At 41.2% G+C, this 15,938-nt stretch overlaps 2 protein-coding genes and 1 long non-coding RNA gene across 6 annotated transcripts; all 3 read left to right on the plus strand.

Annotated features, from left to right (window-relative positions):
* The first annotated feature begins 1,306 nt into the window (after positions 1-1,306).
* LOC120728492 lies at positions 1,307-2,345 on the plus strand. Its single transcript, XR_005694731.1, has 4 exons — positions 1,307-1,486; positions 1,577-1,603; positions 1,695-1,838; positions 2,063-2,345. It is a non-coding gene; the product is annotated as an uncharacterized LOC120728492 (long non-coding RNA).
* Positions 2,346-4,263: 1,918 nt separating this feature from the next.
* Positions 4,264-9,831, plus strand: LOC120728496 (retinol dehydrogenase 13-like). Of its 2 annotated transcripts, none has more exons than XM_040023443.1 (7): positions 4,264-4,452; positions 5,912-6,030; positions 6,146-6,301; positions 6,375-6,479; positions 6,582-6,794; positions 6,923-7,024; positions 8,851-9,831. In XM_040023443.1, the coding sequence occupies exons 1-7, from the start codon at positions 4,388-4,390 to the stop codon at positions 9,171-9,173; spliced, it is 1,083 nt and encodes a 360-aa protein (XP_039879377.1). In that variant the 5' UTR covers positions 4,264-4,387; the 3' UTR covers positions 9,174-9,831. The 2 variants fall into 2 exon arrangements, with proteins under 2 accessions (XP_039879377.1, XP_039879376.1); XM_040023442.1 differs by lacking the exon at positions 4,264-4,452 and adding an exon at positions 4,459-5,813.
* Positions 9,832-10,719: 888 nt separating this feature from the next.
* Positions 10,720-15,156, plus strand: decr2 (2,4-dienoyl CoA reductase 2, peroxisomal). 3 transcript variants are annotated; one of them, XM_040023446.1, is made up of 10 exons: positions 10,720-10,742; positions 11,400-11,509; positions 11,595-11,663; positions 12,574-12,625; positions 12,710-12,845; positions 13,232-13,356; positions 13,550-13,643; positions 13,725-13,829; positions 14,477-14,665; positions 14,853-15,156. In XM_040023446.1, the coding sequence occupies exons 2-10, from the start codon at positions 11,409-11,411 to the stop codon at positions 14,885-14,887; spliced, it is 906 nt and encodes a 301-aa protein (XP_039879380.1). In that variant the 5' UTR covers positions 10,720-10,742; positions 11,400-11,408; the 3' UTR covers positions 14,888-15,156. The 3 variants fall into 3 exon arrangements, with proteins under 3 accessions (XP_039879380.1, XP_039879381.1, XP_039879379.1); XM_040023447.1 differs by lacking the exon at positions 10,720-10,742 and adding an exon at positions 10,749-10,898 and having other exon boundaries at positions 14,477-14,739; XM_040023445.1 differs by lacking the exon at positions 10,720-10,742 and adding an exon at positions 10,749-10,898.
* Positions 15,157-15,938: the final 782 nt, after the last annotated feature.

Genomic DNA, 15,938 nt, shown 5'->3' on the forward strand with positions numbered 1-15,938 from the left:
CATAGCTGGGTTTGTTTGGAGAATGCAATGCTTTCACACGTTTATGATTTTTTAGTGACATCCACTATTGATCCATGGGGGTTTAATAAGATGTTGGTCCACCTTTGGCTTTCCACAAGGTTTAGGAGTGTGTTTATTGGAACTTTTGACCACTCTTCCACAAACGCATTTGTGAGGTCAGGCACTGATCTTGGATGCGAAGGCCTGCCTCACAGTCTCCACTCCGATTCACCCCAAAGGTGTTCTCTCAGGTTTAGGTCAAGACTCTCAAGTCAAGTTCTTCCAAACCAAATTAGCTCATCCATGTCTTTGTGGACCTTGCTTTGGGCACTGGTGCGTAGTCATGTTGGAACATGAAGGGGCCATCGGCAAACTGTTCCCGCAAAGTTGGGAGCTTGAAATTGTCCAAAAGTTCTTGATATGCGGAGGCATTAAGAGTTCCTTTCGCTGGAATGAAGGGGCCGAGCCCAACCTCTAAAAAGCAACCCGACACCAAACTTTACACATGCCACAATGCAGTCAGAAAACTGCCATTCTATTGGCAACTGCCAAACCTAGACTCATCCATCGGATTGGCAGACAGGAAAGTGTTATTCATCACTCCATAGAACACATGGAAACATATTCCATGAAGCTCTCTATGTGCTGTTCTTGATCTAATCTGAAGGCCACATGAAGTTTGGAGGTCTGTAGCCAAAGACTGCAGAAAGTTGTTGACCTCTGGGCATTATGTCCCTCAGCACACCGTGGCTGAGTTACTGTCATTCCCAATCACTTCCACTTGAGTATATCCTTCTCTCATCCTCCCCCTCTTCTGATGAAGAACAGGACACTGATACCCAGCGTGTCAGTAAAGGTGAGTATGGTGAGTATATCCTTCTCTCATCCTCCCCCTCTTCTCACGAAGCTTCTCCTTCAACCTCAGTTCTCACCTCCTCAGCAAAGAGAAGCAGAGAAGACATCTGCACTGAAGAGGTAAGTGCAAAGAGGTGCAAGGTAAGTGATGACACGTTCTGTGGCCCTTCAACATCATCAGGTTCTTTTGGTGTCAGACGCCTCTGGGACAGGCCTTTTAACCTTTCACTTGATGACAGTGACCCTGACTAGGTGATGTTAGAACTTGTTCTTAAACTTTAAACGTTTAAGTTGGCCTTTGCGTCTTGCAGTGTTTGTAAGACACTTTCTTGCTTTGAGGACAGCTTCTTGTAAATATCCTTTACTTTTTAATTAACTTTGTAATGTTTAAGTTAAGCCTTTGTGTCTTGTGATGTTTGTAACACAGCTAACTAAGAATATCTGACTTTTAAAGAATATTAACTAACACATGTGAAATGTATTGTTTTTTTTCTTAATATGTGACATTGCCTGTGTGACTGTAAGGTAGTGTTTTAGGTGTTGTTACTTCTATTTTTGTTAATATCACAGGTAACTGTTTAAATGACTTACATATTTTTTCTCACGCTCTAGCTCACCATGCAGGACAAAGGTAAGTCCATACTTAATGTCAACACAAATAAGTAGAAATGGTTTAAAAATGATGTCGTGAACTGACTGTAGTCTCTTGTTTTTACATAAGATATAGCCTGTGGCTAAGGGATCACAGGTAAGGTAAAAGCACATAACAGAAGAAAAGTAAATTGAACAAATCAGTGATCTGTGAATTCATCCTTTTCTCTTTGTCTTTTTGTCTTCAGGTGCTTTACGCTTGTCCTCTCCCAGCATTCCAGACGGCGCTAACACAGAGAGATGCTCCACCCAGAAGACAGCCTTACCCCAACCCGATGAGAAGGATGGATGACCAAATGACAAACTGGAGAGTGGTGCCGTGTTCCAGCTATGTAAGTTAGCACCTCACATTGGCTACAAACTGTCTTGAAGACTAAATCCTTCCAATAGCTGGTATAAAGCATCGTCCTACAGTACTGTAGGTCTAAGTTTATTTATAGTTATTGTGTATATATGTTGAGTTTAAAATAGCATTTTAACAACATGCTGCAGCTACCTACTATGGAAATGCTGTTTTGTGTTAAAATTAAGTCTTTCTTGTGTTATTGCTTTGCAGGGCAGCTGAGAGTGGACAGAGTCATACCTGACTGGCCACAGCACCACCCCTCTTCACCCAGGGTGAGGAGGGTCCTGACTCCGCCTGCACAGAGGGAGTTGTGAACATGCACTTCTGTGTCGGTGGGTTTAGGAGCCTCCTCACACACACACGGATAAAGACTGTCACTGGAAGATGTCTCCATTGCATCAGCAGGACAGGACGTAAGCATTTGTATAATGTTACAGTTTGTGATGTTTTATACATGTTTTTATTGCTTCATTTCAAACTAGGAGATATAAAATAAACCAGTTTTCATAATAGTTTCTGTCTCTTTAGTTGTTTTCTTAAAGCGATCCATTCTTTCACAAATGTTTGTAGAAGCAGTCTGCACGTCTAGGTGTTTGGTTTTATACACCCTCTTGTTTTTATACGTGGAAGTGATTGGACTGCTAATTTATATCAGACCAGCAAACTGTGCTCCTTATACTTTTCCTTATTTTCCCTTTTCACCCAGCATCGAAATAACAAAGAGAGGCAAGTTATACTCAGATTACATATTGACAGTGAAAAATAAGCTGTTATGGCAGCTAAGGTTTTAGGAAAAAGAAGAATGACTCGTATAAAAAGGGGCAGCACAGAGGAATGTGATCTTTAGTTTCCTGAAAGAGAAAAAATCTGACCCATGTTGTTTTAATCCTTGTTGGGGAAGTGCTGAATATTGAATAGCTGCATCTTCAGCAGCTCTCGGAGGCATTCAGGTGTCTCACAGTGCGCTGCACCATTAGGCCAACAGGCAGCGAGGCGAAGACTTTCCTCGGGGTTATCGTGGGAACGGAGCTGTCATAAATCATCGTGAAGGTCAAGAACTGTGCGCCGACAGCAGAGAGCATGAAGGGTCAAATACACTGAGGACACAAACACACACACCTCCAAGCTGTGAACAACTAGGGCTGCTACTCCTCTCCTCCCTTCCTCACTCCTTTTTTTTTTCAGGCACAAAACTCACGTCCCAGTTTTCACTTTTTTGTGTGTCACCTAAAGTTTTCCGCCTCTTGAAAGATGATGGCCTTGTTTTTTTTTTCCATGTTCTCAAATTCATCTTCATGTAGTGTTTACTGCATTACTTTGTATCCTAGCTTCACTTCGAACCGCAGTGTCCTAAGAGGAATTTACACAAGGCCTCAAGAACCAGAAAAGCCTTCTTCCACCCACAGTCCAAAGACAGTTGGTTAGGTTAACTGGTGATTCTAAACTGATCATAGGTGTGGCCGCAAATGTTTTTTTTTTTGCCTCTCTCTGTCTCTCTGTCCAGGATGTACTCTCTCACCCAACAGCTAGAATAGGCTCCAGCCCCCCGTGACCCATATTGGGTAATTGGATCAGCCAAGAAGAAGGAAAAGTACAAAAGCAGAAAGTTCCCTCAGAGATGGGACAAACCGTTCTGTTTCCACATGAATATGAAGACTAGTTAGCGACCTTAACAACCCTTTCCATCAACTAAATATCTGGGAACTGTTGCAACATTTGCTTTGAGTGGTAAAAAAGTATTTTAAAGAAGAAGATTTTCTTATTTAATGTCATACCCTATTAAAATGTTAGATGCTCATATATAAAAAAATGGACGTTTTAAACAATGACATCGGCATATGTCTTCTTAGGCAAAAGCACAGATTTTAGACTCCCGCAAACATGTAATTTCAGATCTTTTTTTTCTACTTTTGGTCCTGTGTGATGTCAAAGAAGTACAGCTGTTTGTGAGGAGCAGCCAATCAGAAGAAAGCTGGCTTAAAGGGAGTGTGGCCTTAAAATAAGAGAAACCAAAGTGAGTAGCTGAAGACAGAAGACAAACTACTTTTTGGCTTCGTGTAGGTTAAAAGGGGATTATTTTGAACTGTGGAAAACCAAAACGTGTGGAAACTTGACCTTTAAATAAATACTGGAGAAAAGTACCCTACTGAACTGAAACTTAGGCTGGTGGATTCTTGCTGTCTACTGACTCTTATTCCTTATATTCCCACTTTATGCCATTTCCCCAGTCTTTTATTTTGTCATTAGAAAGTACTATTTTATTTTTAAGCGAAATAAAACTGATCAATGTTGACTATTGATGCGTTCACAGACATTAAGAAAATTTTAATGTCATAATCAAAGTGACACAAACCAGACTCTCCAAGTTTCAAGCTGTTTCCTTGTCTCAGAAACTACATTTCCCACATTGCAACGGGCCCGTCACAGGGCGATGACGCAAAATTTACGCGCGTGTAACCTTGTCTTCCTACTCAGTAGTGTTTTTAAATCAGGCGTGGATACATTAGTTCGTTGTTTTTTTTTTATTCCGAAGTTATGAGCAGATATATTTTACCCGTGTCTGTCTTTGGAACAGTGTTTGGATGCGCTGTTTTACTGAAGTGAGTAACTAATCATCATCATGAGGACACTCTGCGATGTTTCTGGGTGCTTAATTTACACTGGAAATGTGTCATTTCTCAAGTGCATTCAATTCAGTGACAGAGAGTCGTCATACTGGGTATTGTCACGTTATTTAGTAGTTTTTGGAGTAACTGAAAGGGAAACACTTCACTCTTACACAACCCCACAAGGTACAGCCTTCTTGGCTAAATGGTATAGCTGAATAGAGCAGATTTTACAGATTCAAAAGGTGTTAATGAAATTCTGTTCGCACATTAAAGAGCGTGAAGGCAGGGTGATTTTTGATTTTCTGCCTTACTTAGACAGAACAAAAACAAGAACATTTTGGGTAGTGCTGTGCAATACTTTTAACCTATAAAGGAAGCTTATTATAAGCAATTTATTTAGCCAACACAATTCATCGGGCTATATACTGAACTTAGAGCGGGCAATACAATATCAAGTCGATACCGGATCAGGTTTTTTTCTGGTAATGTGATGAAACACAAATAAAACCGGCAGAATGAACATTTCAGACACTGTGTTAATGCAGGCTCCCTTCTCAGACTGACACACTGTAAGGCCTCTCTGATTTCATTTCATTAACCTAGCCCATGCATGTGTTTGGACTGTGGGAGGAAGCCAGAGAGCTTGCAAACTCCCCATTTGAACCCAGGACCTTCTCACTGTGAGGAACGTCCTGTTAAATAAGTACAAAGCACTTTACAGGCAATAATCCTGTGTGGTGGCATGTTCTCCCTGGGTACCCTGCCCTCCCACGACCCTGACTTGCCCAGTGGTTAAGAAAATCGATGGCTGGATAGAAAAACAACAGTAATGCTGAGTTATAAAAGCAGCTATGTAGATTAACTGCTGCAGGCCAATTAAGCTGTGAACTGAGATCTGAGGGTGGTTATGTAATGTTCACAGGTGTGACGACCTCTGGTTGTTTGCTCGAGTGAAATAAATCTTGCCGCTCTTCTCATATCTTACTTTCTGCATGCCCTCGCCTCCTCTCCTTGTGTTTTAGGCTTACGATGTTGATTTATTCGCCTGAACTGAAGAAAAACCCACTTTAGGTCAAGTCTTGTTGTTTTTAAACGTGGCGTATCAATAAAATTGACTTGACTTAACCTCCCACCTGAGATGCAAGCAGAGCAGGCGAGTAAGGAGTCAGGGCCTTTAACAAACTTAGATGTTGCTTCAGAGCTGTCATTCTAAAGCAGTCCCAGCATAATGTGAGATGCACCTGAATCATCTGCTCACTGTTTTGCTGATGCTGCCAGATGAGTTGGCAGAAAGTTTTGACACTCAGTGATCTGTGTGTCATGCTCACGGCTTCTTTTTGCTCCTTCTCGAGGTACATTTAAAGAACTGAGACATCCTTCAGGAGGGTGAGTGGCAGTCTCCAGTGTTTGAATAAGATACCAATAAACCTTTGTTTAATTATTTTCATAGAGACCGTATGACTGGAGGCCGGTGTCCTAGTAAGGCTACCATTAATGAAAAGACTGTGGTTATAACAGGAGCTAACACAGGCATTGGAAAAGAGACTGCCCGAGAACTGGCTAGAAGAGGTATGGAGAACCTGATTCCCCTCTGATTTGGTGCAAAAAGGTGCAACTACTTCTCTCTCACTGACACACCTTGCCTTTTTAAAAAAAAAAAAAAAAAAATTCTCAACATCATCAGGTGGTCGGATTATTATGGGATGTCGCGATATGGAGAAGTGCGAAGCAGCTGCAAAGGAAATTCGGGGGAAAACCCTGAATCCTCACGTTTATGCACGTCGCCTCGACCTGGCCTCCATGAAGTCAATCCGAGAGTTTGCAGAGAGGATCAAACAAGGTGATGAACCCAGAACAGTTCAGTTTAAGGTACGGGAGTAAAGCCTGCTTCTGTAACACTGTTTCTACTGTAGAGGAGCCGCATGTGGACATACTGATAAACAATGCTGGGGTCATGAGGTGTCCACAGTGGAAGACAGAGGACGGCTTTGACATGCAGTTTGGAGTGAATCACTTAGGTACACACTAACCTCTAAAAATCACAAGCTAGACTGACTATGCATTCCAGTGAAATTTCCCTTCGTCCGTCACGAGCTGATTCTGAGTTTGTCTCCCACCAGGCCACTTCTTACTGACGAATCTTCTGCTGGATAAGTTGAAAGAGTCCGCCCCCAGCAGAGTGATCAACCTGGCCTCTCTCGCCCACATTGTTGGAAAGCTTGACTTTGAGGACTTGAACTGGGAGAAAAAGAAGTTTGATACCAAGCAGGCGTACTGTCAGAGCAAGCTTGCCAATGTTCTGTTCACCAGAGAGCTCGCCAAGCGATTACAAGGCAAGTCTACTGGCTGCTGTATATGTGGGCATGTGTGGGAGAGAGTACGGCCTGTGTTCTTGTTTGTAATTGGCCAGTGGACACGTATATGTGCGGTATGTATTTTTAAACAATGCTGTGTGCAACAGGCACAGGAGTCACAGTGAATGCGGTGCACCCGGGAGTTGTTGCCACGGAGCTCGGGAGGCACACTGGCCTTCACCAATCACAGTTCTCGAGCTCTCTGCTCAGTGAGTATCCCGTTTCCTTATTGGATCCCGAATCAATAAAAGCTCACCACACTTAGCCCAGTCTGTGTAGACGCTAACACATCGGGAGAGGAACTGTTCTTTTTTTCTTATTAATTGGGGGGAAAATTTAAAATAATGTAACACACATCTAAAATAAGTTCTATTTAATTTTAGTTGCATAGCTCAACACTGTGACAAATGAATTTTAACTGTAACTCATGTTACCGCTCAAAGTCATGTAGTTTTTAATAGCACAATTACAGACAGTGTAAAACATGGTTGTAGCTTCTGGGTTGGAAAAATAAAGCTGATGCAGAAAGCTGATGCAATCTGTCTGAACACCACCAGATGGCGATAGATGTAGTTGCAAAAAGACATCTGAGGGAAATCTGCTTTCTGTCTTCACCTATGTAAATGCTTTCCTGCTAAATTCATGGGTTTAATTATACTGAATACAAACTTAAATCTATTTTGTAAACGTTGGTCATGCCATGTTTCAAAAAGTAGGATTATCTGTGGTATTTTCCACTCGCTTATTGACTAACGACATATTCATCATAAGCTGTTACCCAAAATGGGACTTTTGGATGTCACAGTAGCTACGTTCATCCTTTATACTGTTTAAAACTAAAATGCAGGTGCTGCACATTTATTTCTCTGGTTCTCGACTTACAGTGCTGTGCAAAAGTCTTGAGCCACTTCCCATTTCTTTATATTTTGCTTTCAATGAGCCAGACTTGCTTTTTATTATGGTGGTCTTGAGAAATACTTCCCCAGGATTTCTAAAAGACTTCTTTGAACACAGAAAAGTGCCATCAGATTTCAATCCACCACGCAATACCATCTGGAAAACATCTGAGTGGTAATGGCTTTGTTTTTCAGCACAACAATGATCCTGAACACACTGCCAATGCAGTAAAAGCATAGCTGGATAGAAAAACACACAGGGGAACACAATTGGTCATGGATTGGCCTCAGCAGAGCCCGGACCTCGACGTTATTGAGCTAGTGTGGGATCATCTTGACAGAGAACAGAACAAAAGCAGCCAACATCCAAGAAAATTATGTTTGCAGGTGTTTCAATAAGTCGCTGCACATATTTCACATTTTCCAGCAAAATATAAAGAAGTGAAGGCTTGCTCAAGACATTTTCACAGTACTGTAAAATAATCTAAAATATTAGAATAGAATAGAATTCAACTTTATTGTCATTGCACATGCACAGGTACAGGGCAATTAATCAGGCAATTAATCAACAAAGAAATGACATCCCACTTCTATTCAAGCCTCTTAAATCAAACACCAGCAGTGTGGCAATGTTGTTCACTTACACTGTATATAAAACACTGATGCAGCCCCCTCCCTGCCTCTAACCTATATTCTTTCTAAGTGTATAGTGTTACCCTGGCAACTCCAACACAGGAGATGAGGATTTCAACGACAACTTCCTTCTATATTTTTTAAAGCTGTGAATGTACTTTACTGCTAAGGGAATGCAAATTCCAGGGTTTAGACTTAATAATTATGGCCCTTATCTGTGGATAAGGGTTAAGCTATAATACTAATACTTCAAAAATAAATAAATAAAAATAAAAACACCTTAAAACCTAAGAAAAAGGGCCTGCAAGTTCCCAGTTGCAAGTTGCATCTAATAGAGGATGATGTTGTAGGAGGATAAAGCGGTGTGTGTTTAAAGCTAATGTTACTCAGTCAGATCCACCTCCTGCTTTTTTACATCTGGTTTGAATCCCCTTGGCTACATAAACATTTTCTACTGTGGAAAGCAAAGTTTTTGGTGTTGAATTAAAATGAACCTTTCCTCCCAGGTCCCTTTTTCTCATTGTTGGTGAAAAGCCCAGAGCACGGGGCCCAGCCCAGCGTCTACCTGGCCGTGTCTGAGGAGCTGGAGGGGGTGACGGGGCGGTACTATGATGTTATGACCGAAAAGGAACCAGCGCCCCAGGCCCTGGACGATGAGGCAGCTTGTAGGCTGTGGGAAGTCAGCAGCAGGCTGGTGGGTCTGGAGCACGAAGGACAGCCCAGCGTGTCAAACCCATCAGCGGAAGGCCAGAACAAAGCTGCACAGACAAACTCAGCGCAGACACTCGGGCAGAATGTAGGAGCAGCTGTCAGCACTGTAGGCCTATAGGTCCTCTGAGCCAGCAGGAAATAATGGACCTTTATCACTTGAGCTGTGCCAGACACAGGAACAATTCTCTGTCTCAGACTTTGAGTCTGAGTGTCTCTATAATGGCAGTCTTTTGTATGTTCATTTATGTTCCTGCCTCAGGATGTTCTCTCTTTTAAAGAGAATCTGTAACTTTGAAACACACTTACGGATTCAAAGTTACATCCAGTTTGTATTTCTGACTTTTCTCTGCTTGTTCTAGTGATAAAATGCAAGAAGTTTTAAAATAAAGTGCTACCATGTCATTATGAGCAAAAAAGTGAAAGAGGGTTTTCAACATACTCCTAAAAACCTACCATAAAACATTAATGTTGTTTTGTTTTTTATGTCAAAATCACACCAACGTCCTGCTTTCTGTGGAGTTGAAACCTTGCACATTAAAATACACACCAGCAGAGGCTGTGTATGGTATGCTTTCTTTCACAAAGAGAGCACAAAATCAAATCTCCTTTGGTTGAATCATGTCTGTAATTGGAGAAGAAAGCATTGTTATGCAGTCTTACTGGAGGACTGGAGCTTTGAAACTTTTTTTGTGAATTCCGTCATGAAAAGTTGAAATAAAGCGCCATCTGCCTGCTTAAGATTAAAATACATGTGCTGAAAACCACATGAAACCCTATTTAAGAGTTTGTGTTTTTTTTTTTTTTATTCATACATGCAGATTTGGCAATAATTTCTTCAGCTGTACAGCTGTGTTAATTATTTTTCCTTCAAATTAATTTGGCTTAGAAAGCATTTTTTTGTGCACTGAAACTATATATTAAAACAACTTTACAAACCTAACTGACGAATTTACACACTAACCTTAAATTGTTCCAATTTATTATTGGAAGTATTAGAAAATATCTAAAAATACAAAGTATGACACTAAAGTTAAATGTAGGATCGCTTATGTTATTGCACACTCTTATGAGTTCTGCTTCATCGTCCTCACAAAAACAAATCAAGTTACCAAAGAACTCACAGTGCAGGTCTGATCCTCTCAGACATGCAGCCTGAGTGCAAAGAAAAATATCCATCCCTTAAGTATTTAGAGGATCCATTGCACGGGGTCCTCTCCAACAGTGTTTTCCAAAGTAAAGATCAATAGGGGGTGAGGGAGGAGGACACTGCACTAATGCACACTGATCAGCATCAGCCGTGAAACCGTAAACCCTCGATCGTTTAATTCGGGGTTGGTTTACAGATGGAGACCCTCGCTGGTGCCATCCTAGAAGCTGATGGCGATTGTAGACGAGCAGCAGAATAATAACAGGGTTTTCCTTTGCTGGGGAGGAGACTGCCTCCAGAGGATGGTGCCGTCTGAATCAAACCAGCTTTGACCTCTAAAGTTTAGGACTCACAGCAGCTTTTGAATTTTAACTTTGCTTTATTTGTATATTCATATATATATATATATATATATATCCCCCCCCCTATCTGCCGTTTTTAACGTGTTTCGACCGGGATGTATTCGTTGTCTTGAATGCACCCTTGTCGGACTTCATTGCCCACAATGCACCACTAAAGGACTAAAAGTAAACGTCCAAGGTACAAATCGTTCCTACCAGAAAAAAAAGTGCTAATGAGTGAACTATAAATGCAGATACGGGTGGGCCTGGTTGTGTGTTAGTGTTTCGTGTTCAGCACAGAGGCATTGGACTGTTGTTCTGTCAGCGCTACTAACCAGCTCGTCGTCTTCTTCAGGTAACACGACGAAGTGCTGCAAGTACACGGAGCCATACTGTTAATTAAAGGTGTTGGCAAAAACAACAACAATAGTAAACTCTATTTTAAAGAGACGAACAGCTCACAGTACTCTGGAGCAGAGGTAGACCACTGCTTTGAGTGAGGCATGTTATTTTGCAAGTCCTCGGCTTGCCGTTTTTATTTTTTTAAATGACAGTATTTTATTAAAAACGTTTATTAGTGACTATAAATGAGAGCCTGCTTCACAATTTTCACTGTTCCGCTTTGGTAATGCAGTTTTCTTCTAGTATGACCTCTCACCTTGCCAGGAATTACGCAAACGTGTGTTTAAATATGCTGCTAACTAGCATTAAAGTCTCTGCACTCTGCAAAGATTTCAAAATAAGAGCGTCATACTGGATAAAACTTGTTTGAATACATGACGGTCCCAATTTAAAAAAAAAAAAAAAAATCGTATTTGTTTTTATTTTGCATTTCTTTTCGCTATTTATCTTACAGACAATCAACATGGCAGAGTCGAAAACAAAGGCAGAGCTGCTGCCTGAAGATGTTGACACTGATGACTGTCTGACTTCATACACTTACATCTACAGTCCGGATTTACTGAAGTAAGCATGAAAATATGCGTTTCCATCAGCACGTGTGATTTAGTCTCTTTCCTGACCGTTACATGGGGTGTACTGTATTTTACAGAGACCAGGTTGCTTTTATCACAGGTGGAGGATCTGGAATCGGTCTGCGCATAGCTGAAATCTTCATGAGGTGAGAAGATCTGCAGATCTGCTCATCTCCGTAACAGCCAATCCTGTTGCAGTCAGTAAAATATCACATTGAACTCTAACAACATTTTAATTATTGATCTGTGCATGGTAATGTGCCGAGGTCTCGCGCAAACCCTCAGTTTGTTATATTTTGCTTAGTTTAATCACAGTTCTCCAGGCTTTCTGAAGGTCTTTGAAAGGTTTTCTTTGGACATTGGCTCCTGTCTCACTCATTTTCAGTTCACTCCTCGCACCAGACCATTTTCTGAAGGATGTTTTTAAGTGTTTAAGCCACTTAACACTAACCAAAGGTGGTGATGTTTGTTTGTTTTTTTGTTTTTTTTTGCTTTAATGATTCAGACTAAAGCAATGAAAGTTGTTTATACATAACATAAAACTTTGCAAAGAAGCAACTCTAAATTGCATCTTTAAGGATGAAGTGGTAGACAAAAACCCTGTCTACAGCAGATGAACGGTATCTAAAAATCCAGCAAAGAACTGACAAAGGACCAGAGAGATGACCCTTCAGTTCATTCTTCTGTTTACTTTAGCCTCAGTTGAAGGTTCAGTGGTCTCAGTGAAAGGGTGACTTTCAAGAAACCATTTATAAGGAAGGGCAACTGGGTGAAAACGCCAAGGTATTCCTGATTACACAAGAACTAGACTGAAAATCAGGTGCATTTTCATAGCAAAATACACAGAAATGAGAGAGGGCACAAATGAAGCTCACACCATGATGAAGCTACATTTGCCTAACCTTGTGCTCTTCTACCCTTTGTTACCTTACTTTCCATCCTGCCTGCCTTATATCTACCTTCTTTATTTATGGGTTGATGATCTTTTCCGGTTCTGATCGGCACAATGCAGCATGTGTTCTCTCTGCAGTGTTATACATTTTCTCTGTCTTCCAGGCATGGCTGTGACACAGTGATTGCCAGCAGGAACTTAGACAAGCTCAATGAGGTTCACTCTTCCCACTCTTTCCGCAATCATAGAAGATCATTATATAACACCAAGACGCCAGTGTTAATGAATATTTATCCCTAGGCTGCTAAAAAGCTGTCAGCTGTGTCAGGGCGGCGCTGTCTTCCACTGTGTATCGACGTGAGGCAGCCCGACAGCATCATGGCTGCTGTGGATGAGATCCTGAAAGAGTTTGGCCGTGTGGACATCCTTGTTAACAGTATGTGATGCCTCGTGCACAAAGACCAGCTTTATATATCTCATGCATCTTATGGAAAAAACAAACCAAAAAAAGGCGGGGCACCCCGCCACAAACAATTCCTGACCTTTGCAATCCGACCACTGAAAGTCCAAATGATTTTTAAAGCCAAAATAAGTGCAAATGTACTCTGTTCAAAGGTCAAGTGTGAAAGGTTTTGGTTTAATCATCAACCTTCCTGATACTTCATCTTTTTATCTTGTATTTTTACCCTGTTGCATCACTGTAGCATGATTAAGTGTTAGATACAGGTCATCTGTGCAAACTGATCTTTATGTCAGCAATTAGGCACTGCAGAGTTCTTTGCCTTGGAGTTGTCATAATTACTGTGCTGGTTTCAATCACAGATGCTGCTGGGAACTTCCTCTGCCCTGCTACCGCACTCTCCTTCAATGCCTTCAAGACCGTTCTGGATATAGACACGTTGGGTACATTCAACACCAGCAAGGTGGTTTATGAGAAGTGGTTCAAGGTACGGCGCTCGTTCTGTTTGTGTGATGCAGCGTTTCTGAGCTGTGCTGAAAGAGCCACAAGTACAGTTGTTGATAATGCTTTATCTGCCGCAACATCAAAGCCTTCAATAAGATTGTTTTCCTGCAATACATGCTAGTCACCAGAAGAGGGCAGTGCACATTAAATTACTTATTGCATTACAATTCACTCAGGATCATGGTGGCAGCATAGTCAACATCTCTGCAACGCTTGGATACAGAGGACAGGCCCTGCAGGTGCACGCTGGCTCTGCCAAAGCAGCAAATGGTGAGGTGTTTTTGTGTGTGTGTTGTGTAGTGATATTAAAATGCAAATCTAATATCTCCATGCTGTCTTTCTTGTACCCAGATGCCATGACCAAGCACCTGGCTGTGGAGTGGGGGCCCAGTGGAGTGAGAGTCAATGCTGTGGCTCCAGGTCCCATCTCTGGGACAGAGGGCTACCGCAGGCTGGGTAAACACTGAGCTTAAATAATGATCCATCAGTTTAAGGGATCTGTATTTGATCTTATAAAGTCTAAAACCACTTCAGGCAAAGCATTGATACTGTTGCCACTGTGCAGGCTTCTGCTGGAAACGAGCATTTATTCCTGATTTTGTCCATTTTCCACTATAGAAAGTTTTTGTACAAAGCCACTGTTTGGGATGAGCTGCCTCTGCAGTGTTAAATCTACAGCATTGATTCTCATGGGTACTTCAGATTAAAAGCCCTGAAGAATGTCATTTGGCTAGAAACACTCTGTGAATCACATGCACCAGCATGATAAATTTAATTTTTGGTTAAGGGAGTATGATGTTTATTATGGTGTGATGCTATGTTTGCTGTATCCAGTTAAAGGAATTCTAGGAAGTGTAAGAAATTGCCAATTAGGTAAAGCATGTTCAGGCACATTTTTATAACACATTTTATTTTAGAATTCTTTAAAGAAATCACTACCTGATGATGATGATGATGATGATAAAATCAATCTTTACAAAATTATTTAAAAGCATGAGCTCTTGAAGTCACCTAAGGGCTGTTGGGTCAAAAATACTGTAATCATGGTGTATAAGTGTAGCTTACATCATCTGAGGATGCTTGTTTCTTCTTAAAACTTTCAGGTGGTCTTAGAGTGGAAGCTGCTGGTGCTTTCCAGTCCATTCCTTTGCAGCGAGCTGGCAACAAGACAGAAATGGCCCACTGCGCTCTCTTCCTGGCCAGCCGGGCGTCGTCTTACACGACTGGAGCCATCCTGGTGGCGGATGGTGGGGCCTGGCTGACCTCAGCCAACGATGTCTCCATGCTGTTGGGTATAGCTTCCTCTAAATCTGCTAGACTCTGAACGGGGGCTCTCCTTTCCTCCTCCTGACGCCTCCCTCCCCAGGTGTGTGGGAGGAGGTGAAGAGGGAGTACAACTAGGAATGTGATTGTGCTGTTTTATGTTGCAGGAATGCAGTGAAACCTGTAATAATTGATGTGTATGTTATTGTCTTTCAGGTTATTGGTCAGCTGAACAGAAAAGAGACAAGTAATTGCTGAAACAAAGAAATATTGCAGCCATCTGTAGTACTGAAATGCTACGTGTACAGTATTTGTAGTTCATGTAATCTACTGGTGCCTTAAGTCAGTATTAAGACTCATGGAGTTGAACACTAATGTACTATATTTGCTATACTATAGTAGTTTACAGTCTTAGAAATTAAAAAAATACTTTATTACAAATAACCAACTTTGTTTCTCTCCATTCCACTGCTGTAAGTGTGCATTTAATGAAATCATGTTAAATAAAATATTTACCTAATATCTAAGGGTGCTGTTTGTATTTGTGGTCAAAAATCGGGTAACTGTTTCACTCTGTCAGATTGTGCCTGCAGCATGGAGCAAACTTTTAATTTTAAGTTACAACTGTTTAAGTTTGGGTCTTCGTGGCTGATTCAAGGGGGGAAAAAAAACTATGCTCATACAATGATTTTTATTTTTATTTTTTAAAGTCTTAAATGGCTCTAAAGGCTTATCCAACAGGTGCCCAACGCAAGACTGAACACAAGGTCAGTAGGTGGGGAAAGAGTTTCTGAAGCACTGTTTAGTAAGATTTTTTTATTTATTATTATTATTATTATTAATGTTATTATTATTGCTGGAGCAATTCTGCAAGTAAAACTGACCAATGTGTAGTGACTTAAAGTCTTCATCAAGGCCTGACAAATGCACCATACCAGCTCTGGGACGTTATTAGTGTAGGTGCGTGAATGTATATTTCATACACAAATTTAACAACCAGTTTGACAGGGATTCACAGTACCGCTGAGAGTCAGATGGGGGCGCCAAAACATTACTTTACATCCAATAAACAATTCTCCACAATCGTTTGTAATTTATAAACATAATTATATGGGTTAATATGTTATATGAGGAATATTTGTTTTACCCAGACAACCGTGCAGCCTGCTGACTCTCGCTGATCACGGCACTCTGATCTCTGTATAATGTGGAAGCTCCTCTGCTGAACCTTAACTTTGACCTCTGTGTAAATAAACATGAGTGCGGACCAGTGTTTTGAAAATTGTCTGTGGGCTTTCCAAG

This window comes from Simochromis diagramma, unplaced genomic scaffold (assembly GCF_900408965.1).
Source record: "Simochromis diagramma unplaced genomic scaffold, fSimDia1.1 OVJJ01000208.1, whole genome shotgun sequence".
Lineage (NCBI taxonomy): Eukaryota > Metazoa > Chordata > Actinopteri > Cichliformes > Cichlidae > Simochromis > Simochromis diagramma.

Coding starts and splice junctions, on each gene's coding strand:
- LOC120728496 (XM_040023442.1), top strand. CDS start 5,740: ATGAGTTGGCAGAAAGTTTTGACACTCAGTGATCTGTGTGTCATGCTC. Junction 6,302..6,374: donor TGCAGAGAGGATCAAACAAG/GTGATGAACCCA, acceptor TTTCTACTGTAG/AGGAGCCGCATGTGGACATA. Junction 6,480..6,581: donor GTTTGGAGTGAATCACTTAG/GTACACACTAAC, acceptor GTCTCCCACCAG/GCCACTTCTTACTGACGAAT.
- decr2 (XM_040023446.1), top strand. CDS start 11,409: ATGGCAGAGTCGAAAACAAAGGCAGAGCTGCTGCCTGAAGATGTTGAC. Junction 11,510..11,594: donor TACAGTCCGGATTTACTGAA/GTAAGCATGAAA, acceptor TGTATTTTACAG/AGACCAGGTTGCTTTTATCA. Junction 13,830..14,476: donor AGAGGGCTACCGCAGGCTGG/GTAAACACTGAG, acceptor TAAAACTTTCAG/GTGGTCTTAGAGTGGAAGCT.